General features: G+C 45.1%; 1 protein-coding gene across 5 annotated transcripts in view; it reads left to right on the forward strand.

Moving 5' to 3' along the window:
* Positions 1 to 17474, forward strand: part of RPH3A (rabphilin 3A) — a 342156-nt gene that overhangs the window by 310965 nt on the left and 13717 nt on the right. For all 5 annotated transcript variants that reach the window (XM_032240317.1, XM_032240332.1, XM_032240323.1 and 2 more), the window contains 9 exons: positions 222 to 260; positions 355 to 501; positions 5499 to 5585; positions 6091 to 6153; positions 7052 to 7276; positions 9556 to 9635; positions 12197 to 12271; positions 13822 to 13931; positions 15992 to 16118. In XM_032240317.1, the coding sequence (XP_032096208.1) occupies positions 222 to 260; positions 355 to 501; positions 5499 to 5585; positions 6091 to 6153; positions 7052 to 7276; positions 9556 to 9635; positions 12197 to 12271; positions 13822 to 13931; positions 15992 to 16118 (953 nt within the window). The remainder of the gene's footprint in view (positions 1 to 221; positions 261 to 354; positions 502 to 5498; positions 5586 to 6090; positions 6154 to 7051; positions 7277 to 9555; positions 9636 to 12196; positions 12272 to 13821; positions 13932 to 15991; positions 16119 to 17474) is intronic.

Consider the following 17474-nt stretch of genomic DNA (forward strand, 5'->3'; position numbering starts at 1 on the left):
AAAAAAAAAAAAAAAAAGAAAAGAAAAGAAAAAAAGAAAAGAAAAAAAAAAAAGAAATTGTAAACAGGAGTTAGATCAGGGGAGGCTGGGAGGAAGACTTTTAATTTTTTAAAAACGTTCTTGGGCAATAGTCGATAAACCCCTTTGTAGGCTTCTTAAGTGCTGGTTTTCCAGACACCAGAAAACTGTTACTCCTCATCATCTGTGTTTTCTTTCTCCAGGTGACAGTGAGGATAGGAGGGGCCAAGGTCAGAAGACAGGTGGGTTCTGATGACTCTGTTTTGTAACTTGAGACAGAAATTCACCTCATTCCCTTGATGCCCTTTGCCATCCAATTCATGTTCTTCTTTTCAGGCCCTGACGCGGCCTCTGCTCCAGGGCGAGGAAGCTATGGGCCTCCTGTGCGCAGGGCCTCCGAGGCACGAATGAGCACATCTAGCCGGGATTCAGAGAACCGGGACCACAGCGGGGGTTCTGGAGACTCCAGCCGGAGCCCAGCAGGTGAGCAAGATGGGCAGATCCAGAGACAGCTCTCTGGATAGGGAGATTCAAAAAGAATGAGGGGGACAATGTTTTTATTCATTTATTTAGGCAGCACTTATTGAGCACCTACTATGTGCCATGTTCTATTCTAGATACTGGTTCTAGTCTATGGCAGAGGAAAGACAGAATTCAGAAACAATTCTGGCTCTAGACATCTGTAGTTTTGGTTAGATCCTTTTCTTGCTGTAATACCATATGTCAGAAAGCATGATTTTTTGTCCCCCCATCAAAAAAAAACCCTGGGGGAAAATATCCCTAGGCTTTGAACAAAGTAAGGATGCTTCACTCTCAAAGATCTCTCCAAGACTCTCCTTGGCTCTGCTGTCTGGGCATATGGCATAGGTCAGCATGGCCAGGATGTTACTGACAGGTGCTAGTATTGGGTACCTCACATTTCTGGCCTCACTCATGGTGGGTTTATTTGGCAAGAGTGCCCACTGGTAGGAGTCCTTGAGCACAAGGCTTTGAAGGAAATGTCTACCGTATTGGAACATCTTTCTTTCACAACCCCTTTTCCAAGACCTCAGAGCAGCTTCCTTTCTCGTTCAGGAAGGGGCTGTGTCTGGGTCTAAGTCACATTGGCTGAATACTTGGGTCCCAGGTTGACATCTGACTTTCTCTTCCTGAATTGTGTGTGTGTAGCTTAGCACTTCACATCCTCTTATTGGCAACAGAGCTGGGCACGTACATACCTTGTGCTTCATTGTCTGCCCAGACCCCTCGCCCCAATGAACCTATGGTTCAGATGAACCATGAAAGAGGACTTTCTCAGATCCTCAGCATCATGAAATATTTATAGGGTGTTTACCATGTGCCAAATGCTGTCTCAAGCTCTTTTCCATATATTATCTCATTTAATCCTTGCTGCAACTCCAAAATCCACATGAGACTTCTCTTGTTCACATTTTACAAGATAGAGAAACTGAGCCTCAGAGAGGTGAAGCCACTTGCCCTAGGTCACATAGCTGATAATTGGTTAAAATGAGAATTAATTCCATATATGTCCAACATCAAAGCCTGTACTTTTTCTTTTCTCTTCCAGAGGTGAAGTTTCTACTGGCAATGCCTTTTAAAGTCATTTTTTAATTGTTGTAAAATATATATAACATAAAATCTACCATTTGAACCATTTTCATGTATACAATTTAGTGGTGTAAAGCATATTCACACGGTTACACAACCACACCACTATCCATCTGCAGAACTTTTTTGTCATTACAAACTAAAACTTTGTATCCATTAAATAATAACCCCATGCTCTTCTCTCTGCCCAGCCTCCGGTAACCAGAATTCTTGATTCTGTATTCACGGTTTTGACTACTCTAGGTACCGCATATCAGGAGAATCATACAGAATGTATCCTTTCATGATTGGCTTATTTCACTTAGCATCATGTCTTCAAGGTTCATCCACGTTGTAGCATGTGTCAGAATTTCTTTCCTTTTTAACCCTAATTTATGCTGGAGGTTGCAATTTTTTGTGTGAAAAATCAGACCTTGGTGATGACTTTGAGCAGTAGGAAATAAATAACTCCTACCAGCTTAGCGTTCCAATAATGGAATACTGGGCTTAAATTTAGAATACACAATATTCTATTGTGCATTTATATAGAATACATATATACACACATAATATAGTATACATATATACACAACAGACTGTATATAGTAAAATGGGATATATTGTATATTAATACATATAGTGTATATATACATAGCACATATACTATATATAGTGTTATAGATGTATATACATGTATATATACATATATATGGTGATGTGTGTGTGTATATATATATATGTTACATATATATATACACCACATTTTATTTATCCATTCACCCATCCATGGGAGTTTGGGTTGTTTCAGCCTTTTGACTGTTGTAAATAATGTTGCTGTGTGCCTGACATACAAATATCTATTACATTCTATTCTTCTCAATGTATACCTGGAAGTGAAGTTGCTGGATCATATGGTAATCCTGTGTTTAATTTTTTGAGGAGCCAGCATACTGGTTTTCATGGCGGCTGCGACATTTTTAGATTCCAACCAACGTGCGGAAAGGCTCTAATTTCTCCATGTCCTCATCAATATTTGTTGTTTTCCGGGTTTGTTTTTCTTTTAATAATAGTCATCCCAATGGGTGTGAAGTGGCATCTCCTTGTGGTTTTGACTTGATTTCCCCCATGATTAGTGATGTGGAGCACCTTTTCATGTGCTTTTGGCCATCTGTATATTTTCCTTGGAGAGACAGCTATTCAAGTTCTTTGTACACATGTTATATTAGATGTTTGTCTTTTGTTGTTGAGTCAGAGACGTTCTTTGTATATTCTGGATGTTAATGTCTTGTCAGGTATAGAATGTACACATTTTTCTCTCATTTCGTGGGTTGTTTTGTGTCACTTTTATAGTGTCATTTGATGCACAGAAGGTTTTTATTTTGATGAGGTCCAGTTATCTTTTTTTTTTTCTTGCCTGTGTTTTTAGTGTCATATCTAAGAAATCACTGTGTAATCTAAGGTCAGAAGAATTTCCTTCATGTTTTCTTCTAAGAGTTTTATAGTTTTAGCCCTTATGTTTGAGTCTTTGATCCATTTCGAGTTAATTTCTACATATCAAACCCTGCTTTTAATGTCTATATTATTTTGTCTTCTGAGGACAAAGACAGTCACAGGACATTTCCGAAATGGATTTGAATCCCCTGTCCCTCAAGAGTCTATGTAAATGTTTCCCTTTCTCTAGCTTCTAGCATCCACCTGCTCCACCTTGAGCTGTGTTAGCTGCTACCTTCTCTGAGCTCCCAGAGTAGTAAGATGCAGCCCTAATGCAGGGCTTATCACTGTCTAAAGCATTATAGCCTGAATCTGCCTCCCTGGTAATACCAGGGACATGTCTCTCTCCATTAATTTATTATGTTTCCAAATATTTGGAGCACCTACCATAATTTTATCTCTCGCTCCCTGTTTTTTTAGCCCATACTGATTCCTAGTTATTATAGGCTCTGAAAGGCTTGCAGATTGGAATTAATAATCATAATAGCAACTTAAACTTTTATTGAGCCCCTGCTCTGCCAGGTATGTGATTAAACCCTTTGCATGGGTCATATCATTGATCCAAACAACAGTTCTTTTGGGGTAGGTACTATTGTAGTCATCCTCACTTAATAGATGTGGCAAAGAGAGGTTAAAAAAAGCTCAAAGTCCCATAAAAGTAATAGCAGGGCTGTTTCACCCAGGCAGTTCACGTGCAGAACCGATGCTCCTAGCTGGTCTGTTATTAGTTGTACTTGAGGGACTGTGTACAGCTCAGCAAAACAAACTCCCTTGTTTCAGGGCTTACTCCTGAAATCTCAGGGTCCGCCCTCATACACAGTGTGGAAATCCCTTCAGAGAGTCTCTAAAAGGGGTTTTATCACCCACATACTCTCTGTAAGGGGTGACTCATGGAGCAGCTTATTCTATTGTCGATAAGCTTCAGGTATCATTTACACATTCAACAAGATCTGAGATAGACTTGGACAGAAGTCTTTTCTTGGGGGCTTCCTGGTCATGTGACCTTGGGCATATTTAACCCCCACTACCTCAACTGCAAATTGGGGAACATAATACTATGCATGGCATTGAGTTGTGAAGATCCCATGAGGTGATGTTCAAGGCCTGTTGCATTTGAATAACTCAATCACTGTTGGCTATTGTGGCCTCGTAAACTGATCATTTCAGTGTCTGTCCTTCCTGCGACTGGGCTGTACACTCCTGGAGGGTATAAGATGGTGTTTTGTTCATCTTAGCACAGGGCTTGGCACTTGGTGGATGCTCAATGGATGCTTGTTGAATGAATGAATGTACAAATGAACATGGCCTCAAATGAACAGACAAATGGCAGTGCCAATGTAGGAAACTGGGACAAGACTTGGTGATTTGTAAGCCCCCAGACAAAGGTAGTAAAGTGCCCTCTGTCATGTGCATTCAAGCATCCATCCGGCCAAAAGTGCTGGATTCAGGAAAGATGGCATCTAGCCCAGTGAGATAAGAGAGGGCAGGGTGTTCTTCCCAGAACATCACACCTTCTGGGTACCAGAAACTGCTGCATACCTCATTCTATTCAGTCCCTCTCTGGGAAGCAACAGCATGTAAGGGACTCTGGCACAGACTCCAGAGACCAACTGCCGGCGTTCAAACCAGCTCTGCCCTAACCAGCCAAGAGACATTGGATGAACTCAGTAACTGCTCTGTGCCTCAGTTTCCCCATCTGTAAAATGGAGATAATAAGGCCCAACCACATAAAGTTATTAGAGATTGAAGAAGTTCCTATATGTAAAGTCCCTCGCACATGGTAAGCACTAAATAAATTTTAATTTTATTATTATTATGAGTTAAGTGGAGCTGTTGCCTCCATGAGGCATCGAAGGTTCGGAGAGAATGAGTGACCAGCCCAAGTGACACAGCCCACATAGGAAACAGCAGGAAGGCAAAGCCAAGTCCATATGAAGATAGAGACACATTCTTTCAAAAATAATAAAATAATTTCACCACCTGATATGTGTTGGGTTTTTAGTACATGCCAAGTACTGTTCTGAGCATTGCCTGTTTGTATCATTGCATCTCCTCATAGCTCTATCAGTTAGGTGATATTATCCCCATATACCAGGTGAGAAAACTGAGGCCCAGAGAGGACAGGTCACTTGAGCAAGGTCACACAGGTGGAGGGAGGATTATAGAACCTGTGCTTTTTGACAGCTGTGCTGCTGCTGTGACTTGCCAGAGTTTGAGTACTGAGAGGGAAGAACACACTGAAGGCAGAAGATTCAGAAAGACCTGAGCGAGTGAGCAGCTGCCTCCAGTGGAAGTCCAAGGGGCTCATCCCATGCCGGCTGAGCGGTCCCAGGCTCCTTCCTGCTGTGTGTGTGCACGCGTGTGTGACACATAATGGCTGTTTTCTTTTCTTTCCTCTGCAGGTTTGAGACGGGCCAACTCAGTCCAGGCCTCCAGACCTGCCCCAGGCTCGGTGCAGAGCCCAGCGCCACCTCAGCCTGGGCAGCCAGGTACCTGTTACACGCCTGCTGGCACCTGCCCGGGCTGTCACTCAGCTGTGACCCCAATACCTCCCATCCATGCTTGCAGAGCATGCTGGGATTTCTGCAAAGCTGCAGCCACAAGTAAATCCTAAGCTCTTCTAAGACCCTCAGAATGAATAATCCTCTGGGCTGAGAAGCTGGATGGGAAGGGAGGAGGAAAGGGGAGCATCTTACCCACCTAGTGCAGGAAGTGATGGCGCCTCATTCGCCAGTGTTTCCCACCTCGAGGACCAACACCCCCATTTCACAGAGGAGCAAGTCAAGCCTCAGGAGGTTCCCACAGAACTGGAACTTGGGTCCAGGCCTTTCTAAATCCAAAAGCTCCCTTCCCAATGGGACTGTTCCTGCAGCCTCTGGTTCCTTTCGGCCTCTGGGCCTGTGTCCACACCTGTGAAATGAGAAGGAAAAGGTGAACACCCAAATGATGCCACCCTCTCTGCTGCATCTCTCTTGCTCTCTTCTCTCTGCTCAGGGACTCCAGGAGGCAGCAGACCGGGTCCTGGGCCAGCAGGACGCGTTCCAGATCAGAAGCCAGGCAAGTATCTGCTTCCTCCCAAGCTTGCCCAAGTGGCCACCTCTCCTCTACCTCCCGAGAGAGAGCAGGCAGCTGTCAGATCTTGATTCAGCCCGTACCTTGAGACCTGTCTGATGAGATCTAAACAGCCCCCTGAGTCTAAAACTCTAGATAATCCATAGTAGGATTAGATAGATAGAAATGCCAACACATTTAGTTCAGAGCATAGACTGCCTGGGTTTGAATCCCTGCCCCTTCACTTCCTGGCTGTGGGAACCTGGGCAAGTTGCTTAACTTCCCTGAGCCTCAGTTTCTTTATTTATAAAATGGGAATAATACCAGGACCTACCTCACAGAGTTGTTGGCAGGATTAAAGAAACTAATACATAGAAAACCTTGGTGGGCTGCCTGGAGTATACTAAGCCCACATTGAGTGACAGTGATTACTATTAATCTGTATGATCAATATGCATCACCGTCATATGTATCAATCGTAGCTATAAGGTATTTTTGCTTTCTAAGGCCCCAGGCACTGTTTTAAGTGCTGCACCTATATTTGTTCATTAAACAAATACTACTATTTGGGTAACTTCAGATATTATAATTCCTGTTTTACAGATAAAGAAACTGAGTCTCTAGGACATTAAGTAATTTGCCCCAGGTCACACAGCCAAGATTCAAATGCAGGCTGTCTGGCTCCAGAGTCCACACCACTGATCTGTACCCCCACGAGGTCTGTTTTGCTTACATCTGAATCAGCTTGGGGGGCTTATTGTCAAACACAGAGTCCCAAGGCCCCGCTGCATATCCACTGATTCTGGGTGGAGCCTGGGAATCTGCATTTTTTGAAATGTCCCTAGATGCTGCTGTTATGAAACAGGGACTCAGCTGCATTCTTCCTGCCCTTATCTCCCTGTAGAGGTGGCTCCGAGTGACCCTGGGACCACTGCCCTACCCCAAGAGGAGAGAACCGGGGGAGTCGGGGGCTACCCAGCAGTTGGAGCCAGAGAGGACCGAGTGAGCCACCCCTCCCGGCCCTATTCCCAAGCATCTGCAGCTGCCCCCCAGCCTGCTGCAGCCCGCCAGCCACCACCCCCAGAGGAGGAGGAGGAGGAAGCCAACAGCTACGATTCGGATGAAGCAAGTAGGTGGGACCTAAAGGTATCTTGGAAAAATCGCTTCAGGAGCCAAGCCCAGGGAAACAGGAATGGCTCAGGGTCAGCCTTGTCTACCCCCAGCCCCTATACAGCCAGGCCTGATAACATCCACCAAGTGACAGAAGTACAGATTTGTGTTTCTAAATTCACAAAATAATATCAGCTTCCTAAAGATTAAGCGCTATGTGTAGTTTTTATTGTGGTAAAATACAAATAACATCAATGCTACCATTTAAATCATTTTAAAGATTGCAGTTCAGTGGTACTAGCTGTATTCTCGATGTTCAGTCTACCAGTTCCTCAAGACGTTAAAACATAATTATTATATGACTCAGCAATTTCATTCCTAGGCGTGAATGCGTATTTTAACAGTTTTTAAAACTCTTTAATGTATATCTTCTATAAGTAATTTATCAATCATGATTTAAAATTTACTGGGCATTTTCTCTTGCCTCCTTATTAAATGCCTGCAGTGTACCTGCCCCACTCTGGCCCTAAGTCTCAAGGATTCACACACACACACACACACACACACACACACACACACACACGTCCCAGGGGTATACGCACGTGCACACAGGCACACAAGTCCCAGGGATATACCCCCCACCCACACCCACACACACATACACCCCAGTGACATCTTTTTCCCCTGGTGTGCCTGGGGCAGCCTTTGTGAGCTAGATGAAGGCAGGATTGGCAAGTGTCTGCATCCAATATGTGTTGGTGGGTAGGGGCATTTTCATTTGTTTCTGATCAGGTGGGAAAACTGGACCCACACAGAAGAAACAGATCAAGGCTGTGACCAGCAACATGGCCTTGATGTACCATGTCAGAAAAGCACAGCACCACCTCCCCCATGGGCTCAGGGGCAGATAAACTCAGATGCCTTCTGGGAAGGTGCTTCATGAACTGGAAGTCATTATTATTACATAGTGTTAAACACACATGAGGAATTGTTATTATGCATTATAGACATGAGAGGTCATGAAAGTCAACACGTGTTGGGCACTTGTTTTGTGCTGGGCACTGTTCTGAGTGTATTCTATGCATTTGTCCATTTAATCTTCCCAGTGAGCTTGGGCATAGTTGCTTTGATGACTCCCGTTTTACAGGTTGAGAGATGAGGCTCTGAGAGGTTGAGGCACTTGTCCAAGCTCACCCAGTCAGTGCCAGAAGGGGCTGACAGTCAGTCGCACTGCTGTAGCAGAGCAGAGGCTAGGCCTGCATGAAAGATCAGCTGTCCGCCTTCATTCCCTGTGCTCTCCCATGGGTCATGGGTCTGCCGTCTCAGGAGAAAGGAGTGAGAGGGGCCTACCCGCCTTGTCAGCCACAGGCTGGTTCTGCTATGGAAATGCCTTGCCTATCCACCCTTCTTCCTTCCCTTATTCTGGTCCTTCCCCGGAACACTGGCCACTGCTCCTTCCGTCTTCCTTAAATGTCCCTAACCCACCAAGCATAGATGAGTCATCCTAGCCTCATGTCTGTCCCTGTTATTAACTTATCCTGGCAGTTTATTACAAACCTGTCTCCATATGCTGCACACTCACTCATCTCTATATTTGACAAGGGTTTATTGAGCATATACTAAGTGCTTCAAACTGTTCCAGGTGCTGGGGCTATCATGGCGAAAAAAAAAAAAAAGATGGACATGCCTGCTCTTCTCCTGGAGCTAACATTCTAGTGAAGAGAGACAGTTAACATACTCATATTCATTTCAAATGGAGACAAAACACCATAAAGGAAAGAAAACATATTGAGTGATTATGAGGGTAGCTACTTTAGGGAGTGATCAAGGAGGGCTTCTCTGAGGAGGTGACATTTAAGCTGAGATGTGGACAATGAGAAGGTAACAGCCATGTATGGATCTAGAGGTAGAGCATTCCAGGCAGAGGAGACAGCAAGTGCTGAGACTCATTTATTCCTTCAGCAAATAAGCGAGCAACTACAACTACTGTGCACACTGGTGACTCAGCAGTCAACAAGGTAATCCCAGCTTTTGCCCTCATGGGGCTCTCAATCTACAGGACAGAAAGGCATTACCTAGGCAAGCGCACACATGATGAGCTGGTCACAGATGTCATGAGTGCTCTAAGGTAGTAGAGGGTCTACCAAGATGAGGCGCTCACAGCAAAAACCAAGGCTTCCTGTCTTCTGTAGTCTCAATTCCTAGCCCAGGCTGGGCATATAGTAAGTACTCAGGAAATGTTTGCTGAGTGACTGACTGAATGTTCGTTATCTCGGTTCCTATCTCTGCCCCCTTCAGCCACCCTGGGTGCCCTGGAATTCAGCCTTCTCTACGACCAGGACAATAGTTCCCTGCAGTGCACCATCATTAAAGCCAAGGTGGGTGATGGGGGCCAAGCGGGGGACGTCTTAGGATGCCCTGGCATGGCTAGGACACTCAGATGGGGAGGGGTGACCAGGCCTGTCTCCTGTTGTTGCTTATCTATCGATGACAGTGACAGTGATGAGAAGAGCCACAGTAATTAGACGCATTCCTTTCTGGGAGGACTTCCTCCTCCAAGGATGGTCCCATGGGGGTTTCACTTATCTGCAGCCACCTCCTGGGATTGCATGCAGCCAGCTTCAAGGGCAGAGCCGGCCTCTATCTGTCTGGGCCAGCAGCGTCTCTAGAGGGGATGGTGGAGGTGCTGCCCGGGAGGAGATGACAGCCTGGCTCAACAGCTGACATGGCCGTGGAATGGCCCCATCCCTGTGTCTGCCTGAGGCTCCGTCTGCTGAAGCGGCTGTCACGCTGGAGCAGCAGCCGAGACACAGGGACACTAATATCAGCTTCTGAGGGGGCGGGACAGCCTTGCTGCAGGCTCCAGGGGAGTGAGCTGACTTGATTCCAGACCCCAGGGAAAAACCTGGGTGAAGCTAGTACAAACCCCAGAAAGTAATTGACTGGGATTGCACCCTTTCCCTGCAAAGCCCCAAGCCTGGTACACACACACACGCGCGCGCGCACACAGACACACACACACACACACACACACACACACACACACACACAAGCAAGGGCTCAGGAACCAGGATCCTTGGGTTTAGATACCAGCCCGGACTGTTCCTTGCTGTGTGACCTGAGGAAAGTGACTTAACCCCTCTGTGTCTCAGTGTGCCCATTTGTAAATTGGGGATGATAGTAGTGTCTCTCCCATAAGGATGGTCATGGGCACATGTTCCAGTTTGCCTAAGACAGTCCCCATCTGTGCCTGTTGCCTGACTATAATAATTAAGTGCTTCCTTTTCACCCTTAAAATGTCTCAATTTGAATGATAAATGAGGTATGAAATGCTTAATGTAACTCCTAGACCAACACATTCCTTTGTCCAAGTCACTTCTTTATTGAGCACTGATTATGTATCAGCATTTATTGAGTACCTATACTATATCAGCATTTACTGGGCACCAAGTATGTACCAGCATCTATTGCACACCTATTTATTGCCACTATGGCAAGCACTTAGATTCATTTAACACCCCGCTGCAACCCCGCCAGTAACGAAGTAAGCTCATACATTATTTTGTTTCCTTTTTATAGAAACTTCTGAGGTAGGGATTCTTATTAGATCCATTGTACAGATGAGGAAACAGGCTTAGAAAGTTAAAGCCTGAGGTCACACAGCTGGTAAGGGATGGAGCTGATCTTTACAGGCAAGATCTCATTTAATCCTCTAAGAGCCCCATGAAGCAGGAGTGGCTGCCAGCCCCACTGGACAAGTGGGGAAACAAAGTCCGAGGAGGTCGCTGGACACAATGCAGTTGACCCTTGAACAATGTGGGAGTTAAGTTAATCCCCTATGCAGCTGAAAATCTATGCTGTAACTTTTGATTCCCTAAAAACTTAGCTGCTACTAGTCTACTGTTGCCTGGAAGCCTTCCTGACAACATAAATGATCAATGGGCACATCTTTTGTATACTTTAGGATTATATTCTGTATACCAACCATAAAGTAAGCTAGCAGAAAGAAAAGTCAGCATTTATTGAGAAAATCATAAGGAAGAGAAAATATATTTACTATTCATTAAGTGAAAGTGGATCATTGTGAAGGTCTTCATCCTCATGGTCTTCGGGTTGAGTAGGCTGAGGAGGAGGAGGAAGAGAAAGGGTTGGTCTTGCTGTCTCAGGGGTGGCGGAGGTGGAAGAAAATCCTCATGTAAGTGGATCCACACCATTCACACCGTGTTGTTCAGGGCCACCTGTGCATGGTATAAGTGCTGTGCAGTGGGATGGTGGGAGCCCAGAGGTGGGACATCTGCCTGGTCTGGGTATAGGGGATGGACAGAATGTGTCTAAGCTCCAGGAATTTGGGGATTGGTCATTTTAACAAATCAACTGAATTGCTACCTACCCAAACAACTTCCCTCCTCCATAGTCTCTCATCCAAGCCTTGTCCCAGACCTGATGGATGGAGACACTGAAGTCTCAGAAGTGAATGCAGGGGGGTCAGGGGCAGAATGCAGGAGTCTCCTCCTTCCCCATAGCCTTGCCCTTACTTCTGGGACATCTCCTCCAATCCTAGCAATAAGAGTCCAGCCTTGATCCAGTGTGTACTGTGTGCCAGCACTTTACAGGTAGAACTGCATTTAAATCTCAGCACCTCAAGAAGCGGGTACTGTTTTCATCCCCATTTGACAGGTGAGGAAATGGAGGCTCAGAGAGGTTAAGAAACTTGCCTCAGGTGACGTAGCCAGAAAGTGACATGGCCAGGCTTTAAACTCTGCCTCCCGTCCCAGCACACTCTCCATGATACTGCATTTCCCTTCTCTCTCTTTGGAGGAGGAAGTACACAGGGTGGACCAACAGGCAGGACAGATGCCAGGGGCTATGCCCATTGCCGATGACAGCTGGGCACTGGGCCCTCCTGAGGCCCTCACACCATTGCCTCCTTGTCTTGCAGGGCCTGAAGCCCATGGATTCAAACGGCTTGGCTGATCCCTACGTAAAGCTGCACCTCCTGCCGGGAGCCAGCAAGGTACCATATGGCCTGACTTCTCTGCAAACCGGGTGCATGGGCCCTGGCAGACACCCAGGGTTCTCAGCTCAGAGCCTAAAATAGCCTTATCTACCCCAAATCCTCACCCCCACCTCATCCTGTGAGTAGCAAAGCCATTGCAGAGCAAGTAAAGTATGTTCCAGGAGTCACTCTCCCTTGGGCAGGGGCTCTGTCCATTTCTCCAACTCAGAAACCTGGGATCTGGGGAGCTGCCAAGGCAGAAGAGAAGCAGATGCCCTGATGGTGCCCTTCACCTGCTCAAATGCCTGCAGCAGCTCTCCTAGTGCTGACCCTGGCTCACCTCCCCCACACATTGTATGCCCCAACCACACACTCCTCATCTCTGAATAGAAATGAACAGCTCTCTCCAAATTTCAGGACTAAACACTTTGGAGAATATTCTCTGAAGCCCCAGCCCCCCCCACCTTTCCCCTTCAGCTCACTGGCTGAGCATTGCTTTGCTCTGGGGTTAATTCTCCTCTTTGGGGATTGGCCCATCCAGGGCACATGGCCAGAAATGGAAGTGTGCCTGCTTGGGCTTTGTTTTGTGCTTTGTATTAATTTGACATGGACATCCTAAAGGCAAAGGTAACCATACATCTGTCAAATGATTTTCAAACAGAAAACGCCTGTTAAATACCCGCTGCAAGCACCAAATGCTCCATGAGACAAAAGAGGACACATGTACACACCTGCACACCGCCCCCCACACTCCACACACACACACACGCACACACGCACACACACACACGCACACACGCGCACACACACACACACGCACGTGCGCACACACACATGCACACACACACATGCACACACACACGCACACACACACACGCACACACACACACGCACACACACACACACTTTGTCTCACTCTTTTCTTTGAATCAAGGAAAGGCAGTTCCTCTCCTGATCATGGCCAAATTATGAAGTGTTTGGCCCCCGCTTCTCCTAACTCCCCAGTTTGCTTCCCCTCTAGGTGCTCTGCTTTGCCCACTCCTAATAGCCAAAACTGCTTTGCCAGAGAATCTAACATGAATCATCTGCATGTTAGCATGAATTAGATTTGTCACGAGGCCACATTTTCTGGGCGTGGTTGCATTTCTAGCCTTCTCTCTCTTAGAGCAAAATGAAAATTGTTGGCCCTGATACTATTTGGGGGAAACAGAGGGAACCATCCCAATATCCCCTGCCTAAAAGGGAATGGGTAACTCTCATTTCTGTCTCCCTGACCTATAAATGATTTCTTCTGAAAGGAAGGTGTCTCTGCTTTCTTAAGGGGAGGTTCAAGAAGGAGGTTCAGTGCAGGGAGGGAGAGGGGACCCAGTGTCATATCCATTTATCTGTGGCCATGATCTTAGAGGACATCCCCCACTCCCTGAGAACATGCCTTTGGGAATAAGTAAGCCCCTGGACTCTCCTACTGGGAAAGCCACCTGCCCACTCCACAATGGCCCAAATGATGGGGTTCCAGGACTAGTTTCCCACTGAGGAAGGTGTCTCTGTTCATCTCTCTGGGGCTCTAGTCCAACAAGCTTCGTACAAAAACTCTGCGGAATACTCGGAACCCTGTCTGGAATGAGACTCTCGTCTATCACGGCATCACCGATGAGGACATGCAGAGGAAGACCCTCAGGTACCTGCCGGGCACAGGGCAGAGAGGGAGGTGAAGGGAAGACTCAGGCTGGGTGGAGCTGGGACTTGGGGTGAGGCACCCAGGGCTTCATTCTACAAAGATCTCTGTATAGTTTATTTTTTTCTTGCTTGTTTACTTTTACCAAAAAAAGATATTTTTGGTAGAAATTTTGGAAAATACAGGTAAGTTGAAACTGTTTACTGTTAACATCTTGGTGCCTAGATGTTCAGTGTGTGTGTGTGTGTGTGTGCATGCGTGCGAAGTTTTTTCCTAATAAAATTGAGTGCTTATAAAAATGTTTATTACAATGGATCATCCCATTAATATGTCTGTATCACTTAATAATACGTTAATGCCATTTCATATTCTTCTACAATGTTGAATTATTAGGCTGGTGTGGAAAGTAATTGCAGTTTTGCCATTAAAAGTAATGGCAATATATATATATAAAATATACTATATATGCATATATGTATATATATGTATATCTAGAACTTGCCTTTTTTTCTTAACAATATACCTTGGTGTCATAGCCATGAAAAGACATTTAGATCTACCTAATTTCAACTGACTCAGAGTATTCCACAGAATGGATTTATCACAGATTTGTAAAAATATTATTATTATTAAATATTACAAATGAATAGAAAAGTGTAGAACATACTAAAACAAACATCCGTGAACCCACCCAATACTTGAGCTGTTAAAAAATCTTGCTATTTTGCTGGTTTGCCTCAGCTGTTTATTTGAGAAAGCACTCCTGGGGCAAGTTGAAGCTCCTTTTGTACAATCTACTCTCCCATCCTGTCCTGTTCTCTTCCTTCTCTCCTAAGAGCTAAACACCATCCTAAATTCTTTGGGTTTCATTCTCAAGTATGTCTTATACTTCATAATTATGTATCTATAAACAACGTACAGGATTGTTTGGCACGTTTTAAAATTTTCTGTAAATGTTTACCAGTTGATTTAGCCAATTCCCTATGGGTGGGCATTTAAATTGTTTCCAGCTTTTCTCTATTACAAACAAAGTTGCAGTGAGCATACTTCATTCTTGCTTGTGTACACATGAGTGTTTCCTTGGGATAGAAACCAAAGAGAATTATTACTGGATCATGGGATATGTGATGTTTTTCAAAACAATTTTTACAAGACATGCAAACTGCTTTCCAGATTGGCTGCAACATTATTTAGAAAGATGCACATATAATAAGTGTACAGATTGATGAATTTTCAGAACAGTGAACACACTGGGCTTAAGGAAAGGAACATTCCCAAACTGCAGAAGCCCCCACTGTGGCCCCTTCCTGTGAGAACCTCCCTGGGGTATTCAATATCCTAACATCTAACAGGACAAATTAATCTTGTCTGTTTTTATACTTTACATAAATGAAATTGTATTGCGTGGCTCTTTTGTATCTACATTCTTTCATTTGACATTCTGTGTGTGTATTCATCCAAATTGTGTGTAGTTGTAGGTCATTCTTATCGCTGTTTAGTATTTTATTGCATGAATATAACACAGTTTTATTTACCCAGTTTACTGTTGATGTATTTGGGTGGTGTCTAGTTTGGGGCTATGACAGATAGTGCTGCTAGGAACATTCTAGTAGCTGTTTCTATGTGCACAGGTACACTCATTTCTGTTGCGTATATACCTAGAAGTGTAATGATTGAGCCATAAAATACGGGTATGTCCAGCTTTAGTAGAAACTGCCAGTTTTCCAGAGTGGCTGTGCCATTGTGCACTCCCATCAGCCACGTATGGGAGTTCCACTTGCTTCACAGCCTTATCAACACTTTCTTATTTTGGTCATTCTGGTAGGCGTGCACTGGTGTTGTGTTGTGGTTTCACATTTCCCTGATGACTAAGCACAACATTGTCTTTAGTGATACAATTACATTTTATGGTTATTTCATAATTTTCTTGAGCAGTTCCTCCATTGTAGAGTATTTGTTATTTCTGATTTTTTCATAGTTATAAACAATAACTACTTAACTATTCTAAGTAAATATTTTTATTTGATCCTGTTTCTCTTTCCACCCCCTTGTGTTGGTGGCAGGATCTCTGTTTGTGATGAGGACAAATTTGGCCACAATGAATTTATTGGGGAGACAAGATTCTCCCTCAAGAAACTGAAGCCCAACCAGAGGAAGAATTTCAACATCTGCCTGGAGCGAGTGATTCCTGTGAGTGATTTTCCCCTCAGGATCTGATGGGAGGAGGGGCGATTGGGGGAGCTGCCTTCCTCTGGGTCTGAATTGGGGGAAATAGATCCAATTTCCCCCAATTGGGTAGTAGAGGCACTGCAGCAGGTCTGCAGAGGAGAGTCAGGATTCCAGCTCAGAACCTCAGGCTGCATCCTCTCTCTGCCTTTCACAAACCCTGTGTCAGCATCACTTCAAACATGAATTCTCCTTGGCCAAACTGGAAGGAGAGCATGGGCTTCCTGGGTTCAGAGCCAGCCCTGCTACTTGCTACTCCATGGCCTTGGCCAAGGGACTGAACTACCCCATGCCTCGGTGTTCTTGTCTGTGACGTGGGTATTCCAACAGTACCTGCCTCTTGAGAGGGTTGTGTTTTAAAAAATAGTATAATGGGAATAGAACTTAGTGCATAGTAAGCACTCATAAATGAACAGTTGTTAGTGTAGGAAACAATACTGCCTTACTCACCTGTCAGTTAGGAAGTCAGAAAGCACCATGTAGGTTAACAGAAGGCAGCATAGCCTAGAGTTTAAGAGTGTGGGCTGTACAGCCAGGCTCTCCAGGTGTGAATCCCGGCTCTGCCACTTAGGGTATAACCTGAGGCAAATTATTGAATTTATCTGGGTCTCAGCTGTCTTATTGTAAAATGGGTTACTGTAGTGCTAACCTCATAGGATCTTTTAAGGATTGAATGTGGTTATACATATGAAGTATTTGAACTGTCATGGTTGTGGTCAGATGGTGATTATTGCTCTTTGAGGAAATAACAAGGATGAAAATGAGTTTCTGCAATTGGGCTGCACCTCAGAATTTAAAACCAGAGCTTTACAAACTAAGATTTGCGGGGGTCTCCTCTGGGGACTCTGTTTTAGTGGGGTATGGAAGGACTCAGCAATCTATATTTTTAGAGATAATTCAGGCTGCCTTGCCTTACCTGTCAGCCAACTTGGGCCCAGAGAGGGAGCAGGTCTCCAAGGTCTTGGCACTAGCCGGAGCCCAGCTCTCCTACAACACCAGCACCCCTGGTCTCTCTCGGCATCCAGCCTGCTCTCCACAGGGAAGCTATGAGGTACAGGAGGGGAAATCCTGCAGCATCCTCCAACCAGATGGCCAGCCCATGGTTGGAATATCTGCATGCCATGCCATGGTTTTATAGTGCAGGCAAAGGAACAAGGCCCAACAAGGAAAATTGCAAGGAAGAATTTCCACTAAATTTCAGGCTCAAAATAAATCCTTAAAGACAGCCCTAGGAGTGAGGCATTTCTTCTGGACTTTTGCCTGGTAACAGCTGGTTCTTCAGGCTTCTCTTCCTTCCCCAACTCCATGAGTTCAGTTGGC

This window comes from Sapajus apella, unplaced genomic scaffold, assembly GCF_009761245.1.
Source record: "Sapajus apella isolate SASKATOON/1434 unplaced genomic scaffold, GSC_monkey_1.0 scaffold2, whole genome shotgun sequence".
Classification (NCBI taxonomy): domain Eukaryota; kingdom Metazoa; phylum Chordata; class Mammalia; order Primates; family Cebidae; genus Sapajus; species Sapajus apella.